The sequence below is a fragment of the Nanorana parkeri genome, unplaced genomic scaffold (genome assembly GCF_000935625.1).
Source record: "Nanorana parkeri isolate BGI_ZX_2015 unplaced genomic scaffold, ASM93562v1 scaffold2063, whole genome shotgun sequence".
Classification (NCBI taxonomy): Eukaryota; Metazoa; Chordata; class Amphibia; order Anura; family Dicroglossidae; genus Nanorana; species Nanorana parkeri.
Window position 1 is genome coordinate 1 of NW_017308331.1, and position 17,250 is coordinate 17,250.

General features: G+C 40.5%; 1 protein-coding gene across 1 annotated transcript in view; it reads left to right on the forward strand.

Annotated features, from left to right (window-relative positions):
- Nucleotides 1–147: 147 nt before the first annotated feature.
- Nucleotides 148–17,250, forward strand: part of LOC108800543 (CUB and sushi domain-containing protein 3-like) — a gene marked incomplete at its 5' end in the record, with an annotated part of 181,987 nt that continues 164,884 nt past the window's right edge. Inside the window, one exon of the mRNA XM_018572534.1 lies at nucleotides 148–370. Coding sequence (XP_018428036.1) covers nucleotides 148–370 — 223 coding nt within the window. The remainder of the gene's footprint in view (nucleotides 371–17,250) is intronic.

Genomic DNA, 17,250 nt, shown 5'->3' on the forward strand with positions numbered 1-17,250 from the left:
AATTGCTTGTATAAAGTATATGTATTAACTGTTATGTCTTACATGTTTGTTTACTTTTTTTGTTGAAAATTAATAAAAGATTTTGAAAGAAAATTTGGAATAGTCATGTTGTTCTAAAATGAATACCTTTTTCTTTTCTCCTTTTAGGATTTATATATACTTGTGGTGGAACGTTAAAAGGATTGAATGGAACTATAGAAAGCCCAGGCTTCCCATATGGCTATCCAAATGGTGCAAATTGCACATGGGTAATAGTAGGAGAAGAACAAAATAGGATCCAGATTGCCTTTCAATCATTTGCTCTTGAAGAAGAATATGATTATTTATCATTATATGATGGACATCCTCACCCTACAAATTTTAGAACAAGGCAAGTTGATCCATTTCATTTTTTAGTTAATTAAAGCATGGTATGCCTGCGATTCCAGGCCTTTGTTCCTGTCAGCAGAGAGGGTCTTATACAAGACAGGATCACAATATGTGTCACGGACTTCCGCACTTAGAAGAGGCAGCAATCATCATAACAATTATACATTTTCACATTGTGATTTTTTCATGAAAAAAATATAAAGTGATTTTGCTGAGGCATCATAGCTGTGTTAATTTATCTTTTCTTCTCCTCAATATTTTCTTTTTTAATTGGGTGCTGTTGACTTTTGTTCATGAACAGAGAAGACCTATAAAACAAAGTTGCACTTCCCAAATTGCAATAACCGTTTATTAAACATATTATATCCCTAATACATATAAGGGTCTATTCACTAAGCTATTCACTATTCACTTCAGGCTGGTACGGCTGATTTCAGCCGTATATCGGCTGAAATCAGCCGTACATCGGCTTGCTTCGCATGGCTTTCGGGTCGGCCGAACATGCTCAGCATGTTCAGCTGACCCGAAGTGCAGAAGGAGTTCGACTCAGCCGATCCAACATATGGATCAGCTGAGCCAAACCTCCGGCAGGCTACTCACTGCTGTTCGGCCTATTCTTACAGAAAAGAAAAAATTGTTTAAAAAGTTTAAAAAAAGTAAATAGAAAACAATTGTGCGGAGCTAGCAATGACAGCTAGCTCCGTCCAACAGTTTTCTATTGTCCGGCCCGTACAGCACCCCTTTGGTTCTACTGAACCGAAGGGGTCCTGGGGCCGAAGCTAGCCGAAGGATCGGCCGAAGCTAGGGCTAGATCCTTCGGCAGCCTCGTGAATAGACCCCTAATAGTGTAATTTAAAAAGTCCCTAAAGGCTTCGCTCACCTTTTCTTTTATTCAATTTAGGCTAAAGAAAGCTAATATGATACCTGTTTCTAAGCCAAAAATTCACTGGCATCAAGTCAGGCATCCTGTGCACAGTGCAGGTGGGCCTGACCTTTACCAGAGTCTGGAAGATCTCCTGCCTAATGTACCCACCCACAGCTCCTGATCTCTGTGTGTGTGCCCACAGCTCTTGATCTCTGAGCCTGCCCACCACTCCTGCCAAGCTTTCTCATACACTACACAGAATTGCAGGGAATATATTTCTGTCACCCCCTCCCATTGTAATTGCCGTATGGCAGTGACTAGCAAGGTGGGCAAAACAACACATGTCTGTAAGCAGGTGCATCATAAAAATTTTAGATCCCCTCCACGATCTACACAACACAGGTTAGTCATAAGGATGCCACATGAAGCCCACCAAAGGCAGTGCAAATTTCGAATTTTTCCCCAGAGAAAAGTCACAACCCCCATGTTCAAGGGAGGGGTATGTGAGGGCTGGCAAATGGCACAAAAGACAGATGCAAAAGATAACCTAAACCCTTATACAAGCACAGTTCTCTGCACCTATATATACGCTTTATCATTTTACAAATAAGGAATATCATGTTGCAAAAGAATACTGAAAACACATCCACCATAGGCTCAATGCAATCCACTGGCTAGACTGGATAATAAAGAGAGGAAATAAAAGTAAACACAACCATAAGGTGAAAAATGTTGCCAGTGTAGATTATCCCCAGTTGGATGATATAACTAAGGAAAAGTGATAGTATAGTGCCTAGCTAAAGATATTAAAGTCAACCAAGAAGTCAAGAAGGATGACATAGAAGAGGAGTGTATAGTGAGACCCATGTTTGATGGGGCTGCACTTTGCATTTTTTAGGAGCTGTTACTCTTGGCTGTCTTTATCTGCTTTCCTTACTGTCTGCTACTAGAGTAAAATGATTTTTAAAAGCTTTGAAATTGGTTAATCAGAGTAAAACCATCATCCTTTGTCATTATAAGCTACTGGTAAAGTTACGTGAGCATCTTCTTGACCTCCAGTGCACAAATGGGCTGCAAATTGGACTGATCTTTGTTCAGTCCTGATTTGACCTATTTGGTTTATCCATCTCCATTTTCTGATATCAGATATCTAGTCTTTACGCCACACCTAAAATATTGAAGGAGTATTTGCACCTAAGAGGAAGAGTGGCCATACATAGGCTGATATTTTTTAAAGTTTAGTGACAATACTTCATTAATTTGATTATACGAAATAGAAAATTGATTTCAAAAGCAGGTGAAATTGTCCTATTAACCTAAATATATGCATGCAGATTTGTCCAATTTGCAGCAAGTTATGCAATTAATTAAGCATAAATGAGTAAATTCCTCAAATGTGTGATAGTTTGCAGATCAGACAGGTCTACATGCAAATATACAAGCATCAAAAATTAAAAACGATGCAATTCTTTCAATTAGATAACTATTATTGATAAATAATATCTTGTAATTGTTTAAATCAATCAAATCAAAATGTAGGGTGATTGTTATTGTGGTGAAGTTATTGTAAATATTTAATTTCCTTGTATTCTAATGGATTGTTTGTACTGATAACATTGCTCAAATCTCTGTCTGCTTAGAATGTTTTTCCATTAAGTTGAAAAATCAATGCGATTGCTATTTTCCATTTCCGTTTACCATCAAAGAATGTTTTTGTGCTTAAAATGTTGCAGTCATCATTTGGTTTCCCGAATTGTACTATCAATTTATTTTGATCTACCTTTGCGGAAAAAAACTACATGCACCCTTGCTAATGCTTTCCTCTTCTCATTGAGAAAACAGTATTGAACCACTTATGTGCCGCTTCAGCCTGCCAGGCACGCTGCATGAGAAATAGCTGTGTGTCCTAATAGTATAGACAGCAGATGGCATGACTGCTTGGCATTTTTGAGAACACATATGCCCACCTAAGGGTAGGTGTAGCACACACCATGTATATACATATCTCTGTAAAGATAACATTGCAAGGAGGGTTCTGTAAGATCATACTGTGTATCAAACTTCCTATATTCAGTTAGCAGCAATAAAGAAAATCCTCAAACCAAGTTCTTAAAGTACATGGACACTTTTACGAAAAAATGCCCCTAGCTTACCTCGCTATTCTACCATCGCATACACACACAATACCTCTTCTGATGGCTTCTGTCCGCAGCCAGGCTGGTAAAAATCTAGTGCCAGGCTGCCCTCTCCTGCACACTAACATCCTATAGACTTGTATTGGTAATTTTCCTGGAGTATGGGTACATCCAATTTTTTCCATTCTTCTTGCTTGAATTGAAGTGTGGAGGGGTTGGCAAGTCCACCGTTGTTGATGAAAGGAGCATAGTGAATAAAGACCATACTGTTTTACTATCTAAAGGAGTCTAAGCAAAGGTCATTCCTTTTTTTTTTTCTTTTTTGCTGCTGAATGTTAGAAACTGCCATGTGGTTGTATCTTTTTGTTGTATTTTATGGGTTAATGGATATAAAAGAAAGTCAAGCATTACACAGCACTTTAAGTTCTATTTTCTTCCTACATATTATTTGTTGTCATTAAATGAAAATCTCCTTGATGTGAAAGTAGGTAAAGGTTTTATTGTATATCCCATGCTTTAAAGATAATTAAATATTTAAAGTAGCAGTTGGGTGACAAATAAAATGAATGACTGCTTATTTTGCAGAGGTGTACAGAGCAGTCACAATGACATTTGGATGTAGTTTGTGGATATGTTACTTTCCCTGAGATTTCAGCTTTTAAATGTTATAAAATACATTTTTTTATTTATTTATTTTTTTCATTGATTTTAGGTGACGGTGTTTTTGCTAGTGAAGCCTTAAAAAACATTAAATAATAAAGGACTAACAAACCGGCGTTAAAAAAGAATGATTGAGAAATAGTGTATTGGTTGAATTGTGTATCCCCTGGCTGGCCTACCTTTTACTTTTTTTCGTGTTGGCTACGTTTGGTTGTTGATAGTTTTCATGATCCCCTCTGAAGCCTTACTTCCTTCCATCCCCTCCTTTTTCTTATCTCCCTTTCTTTTCTCCCTCCCTACTTTTCCCTGCTCTTGTCCCTCTTTTCCAATTCCTCTAATCCCCCCACCCACACTACTACTCAATACTCTCCTTATTGCACGAGGTAATGGAACTCTTCACTTTGCTTGTTTGGGTTTATATTACTGCATTTTTGGGACTACCCATGGGGCATCAAGCTCCACCTATTTTCCTCCAGAACATTGATGATGTTTCCACTCTGCTACTGTTGTGTATTTCTATGGTGTCCAGTTTATATTGCTTACAAAATGTTTGCTTGTATTGAAGGGTTTCTCTTTACTATTTTGAAAAAAACTGAAAAATAAATATTATGAAAAAAAAAGAATGATTGCATATGAGGGATGTAAGAGTCGATAATTGGTCATAGGAGGGATACAGAAGAAAATAACTGGTTATAGGAGGGTTGTGGGAGGAGATGGTTGGTCGTAGTAAGCTTTGAGTGTGTATTAGCAAATCTGACCAAAGATAGCCCAGCTCCACAACTGCTAAAATAATAATAGTTAGGCAATACAGAATAGTATTGATATAGTTGATACAGAACAATTATTTAGGGCTTACCTACACAAGTGTTTGTATGTTTATTTCTTTTCTGCCTACACAATAGGAATATAAATGCAGCATGAAGCTGTTGGATGCAGCATGGAAGGGAGGTCAAATGCAGGTGTGAACTATATCAATGCAGGTCAGAAAGAGGTCATAAGTGGTCAGAAAAGATGTGAAGGAACTCCGAATGTACCTGATAATATCCTTTTTTTGCCCATTTACACAAAAACTTTTAAAGATGAATTAATTTGATCCTAAAAAATATATATTTAATTATTAATGAATATATTTAAAACGTTTTCCTACTTTTTAAATAATTGATTAGGCTCAAATAATTCAATATTTTATGTAGCAGATCAATCCTGTCCAGCTATTGATTTTTCTGTGCACATTTAACACATTTTTAGAATATGGTTCACATTATGACTTTTCACTGTTCGGTCTTTTATTTTATTTTTTGCTATATTTTACAAAACATTACTACATTTTTGCTACAGCTACTAAATAAACAACTTACATATTGCAGATTAGTTTGCAATTATTTTGAAGCCAAACTCTAGGCAAATATTCGAAAAAGAAAACACCAATAAATCCAGTTATGTATCAAAAAAATAATGAAGTGTATTCTAAATTGACTTGATTTTGATTTTTAGTCTCTTGTACTCCCTTGTACAGCAGAGGACAGATTGAGATTGAAATTAAATTGTGAATATTAAATGGTAACACGAGAGTAGTTAATTATTAAATGTACTTTGTAAAAAAAAAGATACTTGATTTTGGGGAATCAGGCACAAATCTTTACTTTAAAAGTTTTAAGAAGATGGATGACAATGTTTCTAGCAATGAAGAAAGTTTCAGCAAATACAAGCTTTAAAATGTCAAGCTATCCCTTGACAACACTCTTGTACACAACTTGCACAGTTTGTTATTAAATATATTTATTTTCTTTACTTCACAATAGAAATTAGATAGAGAGATGGTGCTACCTAAATACATGGGCATAGGCCTATGATAATACTCAGGAGTAACAATTAATGCTCAACCAATACAAATACAATCTGATTAGAACATGTCTGATTAAATCTGATTAAAAAATGTCTGAAAGTACAAAGCATGCCATTCGTTAAACAGAAGATATTAACACTTCACTTCCATCAAAATGAAAACAACGAGTTTATTCTTGATTTAAAAGAGTGGGTGTAGCCATGACATGGTCTCTATACCTCAATAAGCTTGTTAGCTCTTGCAGAGCAAGATAAACACATCAATGTAGTAAATATGAATACTGGGAGAGGCAAGGGGCTGCACTATGGTGTAGGTATAGTTTTGGACATAATTAAAATTTATTTTAGAGTTCTACTGCTGTCAGTACCATCACTTTCTATCCCAATTAGAAATGTGTGACCAGGACAAGAAGGATGGGAAAATCTCCAACTGGGGCCAAGACAGTAATAAAAATCTGCTGTTTCTTTAGCCTTCCCCAATTCTACTGAACACATTTTTTAATTGCAGTCTGTATCCATGTTAAAGATTTGTACTTATTTTCTGTCCTGGTCACACTGTTGTCACTGAAACAGAAAGTGCATGGACTGCGACCTAATGGGACTGCAACGAGCATTAAAGCTAAAAGAGGATATAACCCTTCCATAATCTAAAAAATAAATAAATAAAAAGCTTGGGTTTATAGATACATTTTCAAGTGATATTAAAGTCAAAAGGTTTTGAAGCTATTACAAATGCTGATTAAATCACTCACAGTGAATGTTGCTTATTAGTTTCCCACAGCTAGCTTAGTTTCCCACAGAATCAGTTGGTCCCCTGAGCACTGACACTAATATCCTGTTTTAGAATGGCTCCTTCCCTTTGCGGGGTCCTATGTAACTACCCTTGTGTGTGATGGCAAGCTGTGTGTGTCTCCACAAACACAGGCACAGAAAGGCAAGCCAGTCCCCTCTCCCCTGCTCTCCTCTCCTCCTTCCTCCCTGCTTCCTTTTCCTGCCTCCAAACTAGTAGATGGACAATTGCTGAAGACCACTCTGTCCCTTGTGATTGTGTACTGGACAGGAAGTTCAAGAAAGCAGATCTGAGAGAGTTGGAGTTTTATTTTTCAAACATGATGACTGCAAGAGCTTGGACAAAAATGTAAAAAAAAAATACTTTTCCAGGCAATGTATATTTGTTTGATCTGGATTGTTTATTGAGAAAAGTTTGCACATTTAATACTACGACATTGTCTTTAGCCACCCTCTGAGCATCATTGCTCTTCTGAGGCCAGTGTGAGCTGCCTTGCTTATGATTGTCGGGTACAGCATTGTGTACTCCAAAGGCCCCTAGTGTTTAATAGGAATGAGGTGGCAAATGTTATTGATTTTAATATAAAAATGGGGATTTAGCCAAAATTTTTACCAAAATTCTGTTGAAGTAAGCCTCTAATTTCATCATGCAGTAAAGCAAAATTATCTGTTAAATCTGAGATCGTGGTTACCTATCTGTATATATAAACTAGGGGTTAGGGTTATTGTTAGAGTTAAGGGTAAAGTTAAGTTTAGGTCTAATGTATTTGCTACAAAGGGTTGCCAATTTACCAATGTTGGCAGAACAAGTGGTCCAGGATAATCAATAGCAGCTTATGAGACTTTTAGTAGACATTAAAGCCCAATACCTTTAAAAACCACAGAAAAACTATTTAAATTTCATCATCCCTTTTACTTCAACGCAATTCTCCAGTATGACAACATTTTATAAAATGTCCTGAAATTTAGGCAAAGTGAACACTCTCAATTTTCCTCATCCCAGGTGCACACTAATGGGTTCACTTGATCATACAATCACCCTCTGAAGCCAGTACCATTGGAAAAACAAGTAGCATCAGAATGAGCATGAAACATTGGAAAGAAAGGTAATTAAACAAAAGTAAAATAAATAAATACAAAATAGGAATTTGCTGCAGATAATATTTCAGAAGAAAAAAAAGAAAAGGTGAAAAGGATTAATTTAAAAGTTTTAAAACATATATATATATATATATGAGCTCTAAACTTTTAAGTAATCAGCTAAGAAAACAACTACTACTGCCAAGTCCAATAACATGTACACAGAATTACCTAATTTCCCTCACTCTTGAAACTCCAATTATCAGGAGTGTGAATCACTCATTGTGTTTAATTGCTCTCATTATATGAACCTTGTTCTTTCCCAATGGGAATATGGGAGCCCTGATACCCATTCAAATTAACTTTCCTAGGCGTAATCAGAAAGCATAATGTGGCATTTCTCTCCTTTATGCAGTGAAATAGAAAATTTCAGCAGCAGAGTAATGAATCTACTCTGGTATACTGAAATGCACAATACTGCAGAGAAGGGGAAGCTAAGAACATATTCTAATTAGAGATGGCCAAATAATCCATAATCTTATTTTCGAATGATTCACAAAATTTTCAGGCCCAGTATCATTATTTTTTTCTGCTGCCTTCCTTATTCTTCTTTGAACTAAATGAAACAGAAAGCAATGTGGTTCTCTCAAAGCCATTAGTCAAGTACAATATGCAGGCATGGGAAGGGAGCAGAAAGGGAAATATGAAAGCGACTTGGTACATTAAGATGGGACAAAATATATTGTAGGCATATAGTTTCATACATAAATGAACCACTATCATCTAGTCATGTGCCACAGAATTTATAAATGTGTGCCAAGAGCGGGTAGAGGCACATAGGACCAATGATAAGGTGTATTTTAACAGTTGTGAAGCAAAACAAAAAAATACTCTATACACAATACATCACACCTATATGAGCTTGTAGGGCATCCATTTCCAACATCACAGTGACAGTTAAAGCATGGGAACTGAATGTAAGAATCCAAAAAGACACAAAATTATTGAGTGTATCACTACTCCATATTAACAGATTTCTCTTTAAAGGGAAGCGAGTGAAACTGTTAGTTGTTTATAATATAGTGATTTCAACAGCTCCTCATTTAGAATCATTATTCTGCATTTGAACAAGGATGGATTGTTTGGAATGAACCTCGCCAGTTTCTCTGTTTAAACTATGCAGGATCATTTGCAAAGACACCTTGTGCTAAAATGGACTTGGGGATTAACATCCCTAAGCTGGCATGATAAACAAAGACTTTTGCTATATACAAAAGCTGTACACTGGCATGCAAAAATGGATAATACCTCTAGGATTGCTTAGTGTCCAACTCTTGAAGCCTGTACAAACATCACGTACTGTACTTATAGATGAGAGAATATTTTTACGCCGTGTGTAATACCTTTGTGGATTCCAAACTTGCTGAACCTTTATTGGCTTTAATACTGACAAAAGGGCTATAATTTAAAGGCAGGTTGAAAAGCAGCTAATGTAAGTGTATTGTTTTTATATAAGAATACTGTAGGGTCAAAGCACAAAAGCGTAGAACATTCTGTATTTCCTTTGGCACTGTCATTACTATTTTTTGGGAAGTTTGCTTTTAAATCCGTTATAGGCACAGATCAGCTGAACTTACCACCCGCATGTTATATTATCGATTTTTGCAGTGTAAAAGTCAATTCACTTATTCAATTATCACACTGTTTTTTGTTCCTAAAAATACTTCCTGCTGACTGGCATTAACAGTGAGTTTCTGTGAGGTGTCAATAGAGGAGAGCAGAAAAGGAGCCAATACAAAGATAAAAATAATGACTAACGAGATTAAACACTGATTTTTTTTGGGGGGGGAATGGAGGCTACCAGTTAAATGCCCAATCAAAGCAAATGCTAAACTTTTTTTCAAAAAGTTTTCAATATAGTTGTTAAGAGTAAAGCTTTATTACTTACCTTTTTTCACAAAACCTCACTGTATCCTTTGGAAATAAAAATAAAAAACACAGTTCATCCCAAATACCGCACACCCTTACCCCATTTGCATTCCAACCCTCCGACATATAACCAAAACCTGTTCAGTCTTTTGGTATTTAAATGTATATAAAATAAATGTATTGATTGTATCAGTAACATCTGCAGTGGGTGTTTGATACAGTCCTCTGTATCCAGGTAATCCAGCCCTGATTGCTTTTTTTAAACATTAAGCTTCTCAGTCACAATCCCCCCCACCGCCCGTGGTGCACTAAAAGTCCTCTCTGGCAAGACACATATAGCAAGGCAGGCTAGTAGAACAAGCACATTTTGGGTCATCTCCATCCAGTGGTAAGTACTTGATACACAGTACTTTATTGGAATGAAAACTTGCAAGCATTTTAGATTAAGCCTTGGTGTCCCTGCTTGTGTTTTATTGACCAGCGCCCTGCTTTCCCCCACAGCCCAATTCACCTGTTGTAAGCTGCCAGATCCAATAGCCAGCATGCTATAGGTGATTTAGAATTGCAATAGCCAATAGCAGGCTGGCAATTAAAACCCCACCCACTGAGCAGAGCAACGACCCAGAGAGAAAAAGTTATCTCTCAGGACCGCTACTCTGCTCAGTGGGTGGGCACAATTGCCAGCTGGATATTGGCTATTTCAAATTGCAGTAGCCAACAGCAGGCTGGCTATTAAATCCCCACCTACTGAGCAGAGGAGCGGATTTGGGAGTTCTCTCTCAGATCCACTCCTCTGCTCAGTGGGTGGGCACAATTGCCAGGCTGGCTATTTCTCCCCAGTGTAGAGCCAAAGGAAATCTCACCACTCCAATTCTTTCATCAGGACTCCCCAGGTGCTGGTCTAATAGGTGCGTCTCCACCTTGGAATGTAGTAGTATACGAACAGACCGCACTATCCAGAGAATTCAAATACTTCAGACTTCATTAAAATTCACGGCAAATCCAGTATAACAGTGAAAAAAGTGTATAAAGCAACAAATGCCAGCACTGCACACCCCCAACCGGTTACAATCTCCTGTAACCTCCTGTATCTGGTTGGGGGTGTGCAGTGCTGACTGACTCATCTGGGAGGGAGATGTTGAGCGCTGCTGATTTAGAGAAGTTAATTTTAAAAGAGGAGATTAGCGCAAATTCGTTGAATGCGATTAAAAGATTGGGGAGTGAGATCCTAGGTTGAGTCAAGAAAAAGAGCAGGTCATCCGCAAACGCTGCCACTTTGAACTCCTTGAATGGTGTATGAATTCCGTGTATGCTCGGGTCTGAGTGAATTCTGCGGAGGAAAGGCTCCAAAGCCAATACAAAAAGCAATGGTGATAACGGGCATCCCTGTCTGGTGCCGTTGCGGATGGGGAAGGCTTCCGACAGAGCGGCGTTCACACTGATTCTAGCGGTGGGCCCATGGTAGAGCATAGTTATGCGGTCCATCATAGGTAGTCCCATGCCACTCTGTCGAAGGCCTTCTCCGCGTCGGTAGACAGGAAGAAGCCCGCCCGACCCCCCTCCCTCATCCAGTGGTGCAAACCTAACGCTTTCGTGGTATTGTCCCTCGCCTCTCTCCCTGGGACAAAGCCCACTTGATCTCCATCTATTATTTCCGGGAGAAGGGGAGCTAATCGATTGGCAAGTATTTTTGCATGTATTTTGACGTCCGTGTTGAGGAGGGATATGGGGCGGTAGTTTGCGCAGTAAGAGTCGTCTTTCCCTGGTTTCGGTATTATGACGATGTGTGCTTCCAAGAGATGGACAGATTCATGGGGTTGATGAGGGAATCGGTCAAACGCTGACAGGAAGTGGGGGATAAGATCCTCCGAGAAGGTCTTATAGTAAAGAGATGTGAAGCCATCTGGGCCGGGGCTCTTTCCCGACTTCAACTGAGAGATGGCTGTCAGCACCTCTTGGGAAGTGATTGGTGCTTCAAGGTAAGTCCTGGAGGTCGCATTGAGGGATGGGGGACTATGTTTGGATAGAAAGGAGTCAATGACTGTCAGCCTAGCGGTCGGGTCTGACTGTGGAGGGGTCTTGGAGGCAAGGTCATAAAGTTGCCGGTAATAGGCTCGAAACTGGGACGCAATATTTGGTGTGTCCAAATGTTTGGTGCCATTCTTGTCAGTAATCTGGGAGATAGTGCGTGTGGCTGTTTGCCTCTTAAGGGCCCTTGCTAACACCTTGCCTGCCTTGTTGCCGTGTTCATAATAAATCTTGCTACGGGTGATAAAGGCTTTCTTAGTTTGTTCTTGGAGGAGTTGTAAAAGATCATTGCGAGCTGCTGTTAACTCAGATAAATGAGATAGCGCTAAGGAGCATTTATGAAGTTCCTCCAAAGTTGCCACACGAGCAAGCAAGGAGGCAATATGGGTTTTGCGTCTTTTGTGCAAGAGGCCTTGGATACGGATAAACTCGCCTCTCAGAACACATTTGTGGTCTTCCCAGAGCATCAGCGGTTTTGAGCATGTGTCTTTGTTTAGAGAAAAATTATCAGAAATGTTATTGCGGATTTGGGTAACATGTTCAAGCTCTCCCAACGTGGAGGGGTCTAACCTCCACATGCGGGAGGAGCTCGAATACATGGGGAGTCTGATGGTCATTGAGATCGGAGCATGGTCTGAGAGGACCATAGGTTCGATCGAGGCTCCCAGTAGGTTGGGAAGGTCTCTTTGTTAAAGAAACACGAAGTCTATTCTGGAGTAGCTTAAATGCGGGTAGGAGTAAAAGGTGAAGTCCTTTGCCGTGCGGTGGAGAAACCTCCAAGTATCGTGGAGATGCAGAGTGGCAAAGGATTTTTTATCAAGCGTAGGTTTCGGAATGGGATTGAGGACTTGCCTTTAGAGGAGTCTAGCAAAGGATTTAGGGGCATGTTGAAGTCCCCTCCCACAATCAACATCCCTTCCGCAAAGTCCCGTAGTAGGGAACACGTTTTCCGGAAGAAGCGGACCTGACCTTTGTTAGGGCAATAAAGGTTGGCGATAGTAGTTGGTGTATTGTGGAGCTTACCTTTAAGGAATATGTATCTGCCATCTGGGTCAAGTAGTTGATCCGTCAATTGGAAGCTGGCCTGGGAGGAGAAGAGAACAGATACCCCTTTTGATTTGGAGAGGACATTGGTAGCGTGATATACTAAGGGATATTTACGAGTGGAGAGTTTAGGAATGGCATCAGATCGGAAATGTGTTTCCTGCAGAATGACCTGGGCTCTATGGTGTGTGAACGATCGGAGAAATTGGGATCTTTTTTCTGGGAGATTGAGGCCCTTGACATTGATGGACATAACCTTGCAGGTGACTGGTGCAGCACCATTGGGGGGAGTGTTGTCGGGCATGATAGCCCTTCCTGGAGTAGAGGAGTGTAAGTGACAAGGGAGCAGGAACTGGGTTGAGGGGGAAAGGATTAGAGGAGTAAGGGACGGTAGGTGGATAGGGGGATGGGAAGAACAAGAGGGGAGGAGGGTGAGACGATGAAGATTAGTGAAAAGAATTCAAGGAAGGGGGGAGGGAGTTTGAGTCAGGATGAAGGGAGTGGCTAGTTAGGAAAGCTTAGGGGAGAATAAGCGTTAGAGCAGAGTAAGAGAGGAGAGTAAATAGAGGAAAGTGAAGGAGAAAAGAAAACCGCGGCCCGCGGGGATAGAGATAAGTGTCTTATCCTGGAGGAGGAACAGACAGCGGGCCAGGAGACCTTGCAAGCAATTTGCAGATGGTCAGGTGTGAGAGAGACTGAGTTGTGGAACCAAGAGTGGGCCTCTGCATTTTTAGTTTGAGGTGCATTCTGGGGTCAACTTCTGGGGATATATATGGCAGTGTTAGGGGTAGGCTAAATGATCGGCCCAGCCTTATTAATGCCTTTAAGTTTATGAAAGCTGTCTCTGTGTGGTCTGTGCTGCCTCTGTGGTACACTGTCTTTGGGCTGTTTGATATATATATGGTAAGTCATGAAGGGAGAGCGATTCCGTAGCACCTTGAAGTCAGTAAGCTCTACTGCAACTGATAAGAACCTTATAAACGTGTAAACTAGAACATAACATTAGTGAGGTCTATCACCTCGGCTTAAGGGAAAACAACAACAAAAACAATGTCATTATCATTAACATGTCTATTTCTATTTCTATGGGATAATTCCCTGAGTACGGCCATGTTAGTGGGTTAAGTGCTCCAAGCAGTTCGGGGAACTCTGCAAACCTGCTGCTCATAATTGCTCGAGAGGGTCCGCGGTCAAGTGACAGCTTTATCAAGAGGGTAAACATACCAGTGTATATAAACAACATATGAAGAAAAGTAAAGAGTAAACCTACGGGGCAACATCTATGTTGTGCAGAGTGCCTTGCATATCATATACTCTGGGAGATAAGTGTCTCAATTAAAGGGAAGACGAGTGGGGAGGTGAGTAGGGAAGAAGTAGGGGGAATATTAGGGGGGCGGGAAAAACAATAAGTAATGAGTAAATAAATATATAAATAAAATATAAATATAAAGAGAAAATAAAAAGAAATGGGGGGAGGGGTGGGTAGGAAGGGTTGGTAGGAAAATCCAGGGTACAAGGAAGGAAACACCATTCTTAAACATTGCTGTACCATCAGTGAACTCTAACAATACTGGACCGTTTGGTGATTGAATGAACCTCCCGCCATTTCAATGACTTTTTCGGTGTCAACTATATTCATAGCCATCTCTTTCATGGTATAGCCGTTGCGTCATTGGAAAGCACCCGATTCCATAACGATAATGTAGTGGGGATAAAACGGCTGCACATTGTATAGTGTCCGTAGAACAGAACATAGCATAAGTGTTCCTTTCGATACTGGGGATAGGGATATTCTCTGGGTGGCTTGGCAGTACGTTAGGCCGTCATGGGTACCTTAGAGAGGAAAAGTGTGTCTGCTTCCAGTATATACCACAGTTGTAGAGTAAGGGCAAGCAAATATGGGGTCCGGACTCCGGCCCAGATTGGGGGGCGAGCAAAGTTCCCCGTTATCATCCCGGGGTATCCGCGGCCCGAGTGAGTGGCGGCTAGGCCGAATGGAAAGCGCCATCTGTAGCTGATGCCACTTGAGCGCAGGGATTGCAGCAGCGGTTGGAGCGCCCTCCTGTTCTGCAGGGTGATGTGAGAGAGATCCTGAAAAATCTGGATTTCCACCGCTTGAAAAAGAATACGAGGTCTATCTCTGGCCCTGCGGAGGATCTCTTCTTTCAGGCGGAAATCCACCAGGCAGCATATTACATCTTTTGGAGGGTCTGTGTCCCTACCCTTAGGGCGTAGGGCGCGATGGTAGCGTTCCATAGGTACTGGCGATTCCTGTGGTCTATCCAGAAGCACGTTAAAGATGTGTAACAGGGTCGATTCCAGCTGGTCTGAGTCAACATTTTCCGGGATGCCTCGCATTCTCAGACTGTGTCAGCGCCCTCTGTTGTCTACATCCTCCAGATGGCGATGCATCTCCAGCATGCGGGTATTGTGTGCAATAGATATCAGATGATTTCTTTTTAGGGCCGAAGTGTAGCGGGAGGTCGTTTTTTCCACCTCATGGAGACGCATCGCCCCTGATTGCAGATCGGCTTTCAGCTCTGAGATAGCCAAAGTGAGTGTAGCTTTGATATCTGTAGCGATAGAATGGAGGTCTGACACGCGGGGCATCTGTCCCATTAACGTGATTAGGTCATGATGTGAAGGGTGCGAATCAGGTAGAGAGTCTCTGCCCGGGCTACTGTTTGGCGAGTATCCCTCGTGAGAAGATGGCGTCTCCCTCTCCGCGTGTCGTTCTGGCGGTTGGGTTCGGAACAGTTCCGGGAGGCTGCGAGCTGGTTGAGAGCCGGCTCCTTTAGATGGCTTGGTTGCCTGGTTGTTCTTTCCTGTTCTCCTAATAATTTTGGAGACTTGATAAGCAAAAAGTAGAGAGCCTGAGTGCCGGAGGAGAAGGTCTAAGCGTCCATCTTAGTCCCGCGTCAGGCCACGCAGTCCCCCATAGCCATTTTAAGACAATAGACCACCTATTAGCCTTTAAAATGGCCAGAATTTAGCATCAATAATAAGGTTTAATAAGGTTCACTGCTAAGTTCATTTTTTTGGGGGGGCGGGGGGGGGAGTAAATTAAAGCAGAAATTAACCCCTTGCAAATTGAACCTGGCCGAATTCCTTAATTCCCAATGATAACTGAGAAAATTGTAAGTGGTTTATGCATTTATGTAAGTTAAAATGACCAAAAAAAAAAAAAAAGATGATAGATCCTGGAGAGTAAGTGGTATTAATTGTGTGAGCTTCAAAGGTGATCTTACTCTTTTAAAAAAAATGTGAAAAGAGATAATAAAATTCTGTTATGAGACAGCTGTCATCAAGATGATCTATGCTGCAGTACAAACATTACTGACATAAAAATTACCACCACTAGCTGTAACAGATTTCACACTGTGGCCCCAGACACAAGGAAAAGCTATTTACTAACATAATGATTTTTCAGCTTGGCGAAGGTGAGAATTTGCCTCTACAACCTTACAAAGCAATATAAAACATGGGATGAATATTAACACAATATTGGCATGTCTCAGTGGTTCTGCCATCAAAGCAAGAGCAGAAAACATCCTAATATGATGTGACTTTTCTCAAAAACATATTGTCATGGAAATGTATTTGGCACAGACAGATAGTTAAAACAATGCTTGAAGCTGAACTCCAGGCAAACAGCTAATTACCAAGTTAAAATACATATGTGTGAACTCCTTTTGCACGCCAAATGTTTTGCAGAGAATTGTATTTCTGTCCAGCTTTGCCTGTGATCCAGATCCCTGAGCTTCAGTGCAGTTACTCAGTACAGTCCGGTCAGGGACCCAACCCCACCCTGCTGATTGAGCAGGAAGAAAAAGAAGCATACTAACACTCAGCATCCTCTTCTCCTAGTTTATACTGGCAACAATATGTAAGGCAAGAGAAGCCTGATTGGCCCAGAGAGCCCTCCCTTTACCAGCCTTATTGCTGCTGTACAAAGGTCTTGAGATAGGAAATATCAAGACAAATTAAAGTACCGAAACAAGCTGTAATTAAAATATGCATCAATAATTTTTACAGTGACCTTTGCTTTCCCCACACAAAGCGACAAGGTCATTTTCATTTCCCTCCTCCCTGGCAGCATATATTTACCTTTCCTTTGCTTTCCCTTCACTTCATGTGATTGTGGAGAGCAAGTAACAAAAAACATATGTAAGACCCATATGACTACTGAACTTCCGGGTATGCAGGAACATGTGACTGACTACCCTTCTCCTATGTGACTTTGCTGGTACTTGGTGATTGGTCAAGCTATGTCACATAGGGGCTGTGAGAGTGCTCAGTCCTCTGCATGTTCTGAAAAAAACATACAGAGGACTTTTTCAGAACATACAGAGGACTGAGCACTCTCACTGCCCCTATGGGACATTGCTTGACTTATCACCAAGTACCAGCAAAGTCACATAGGAGAAGGGTAGTCAGTCACATGCTCCTGCATAGCTGGAAGTTCAGTAGTCATTCATTAGGGCATGAGGTGCTATGGGATACTTA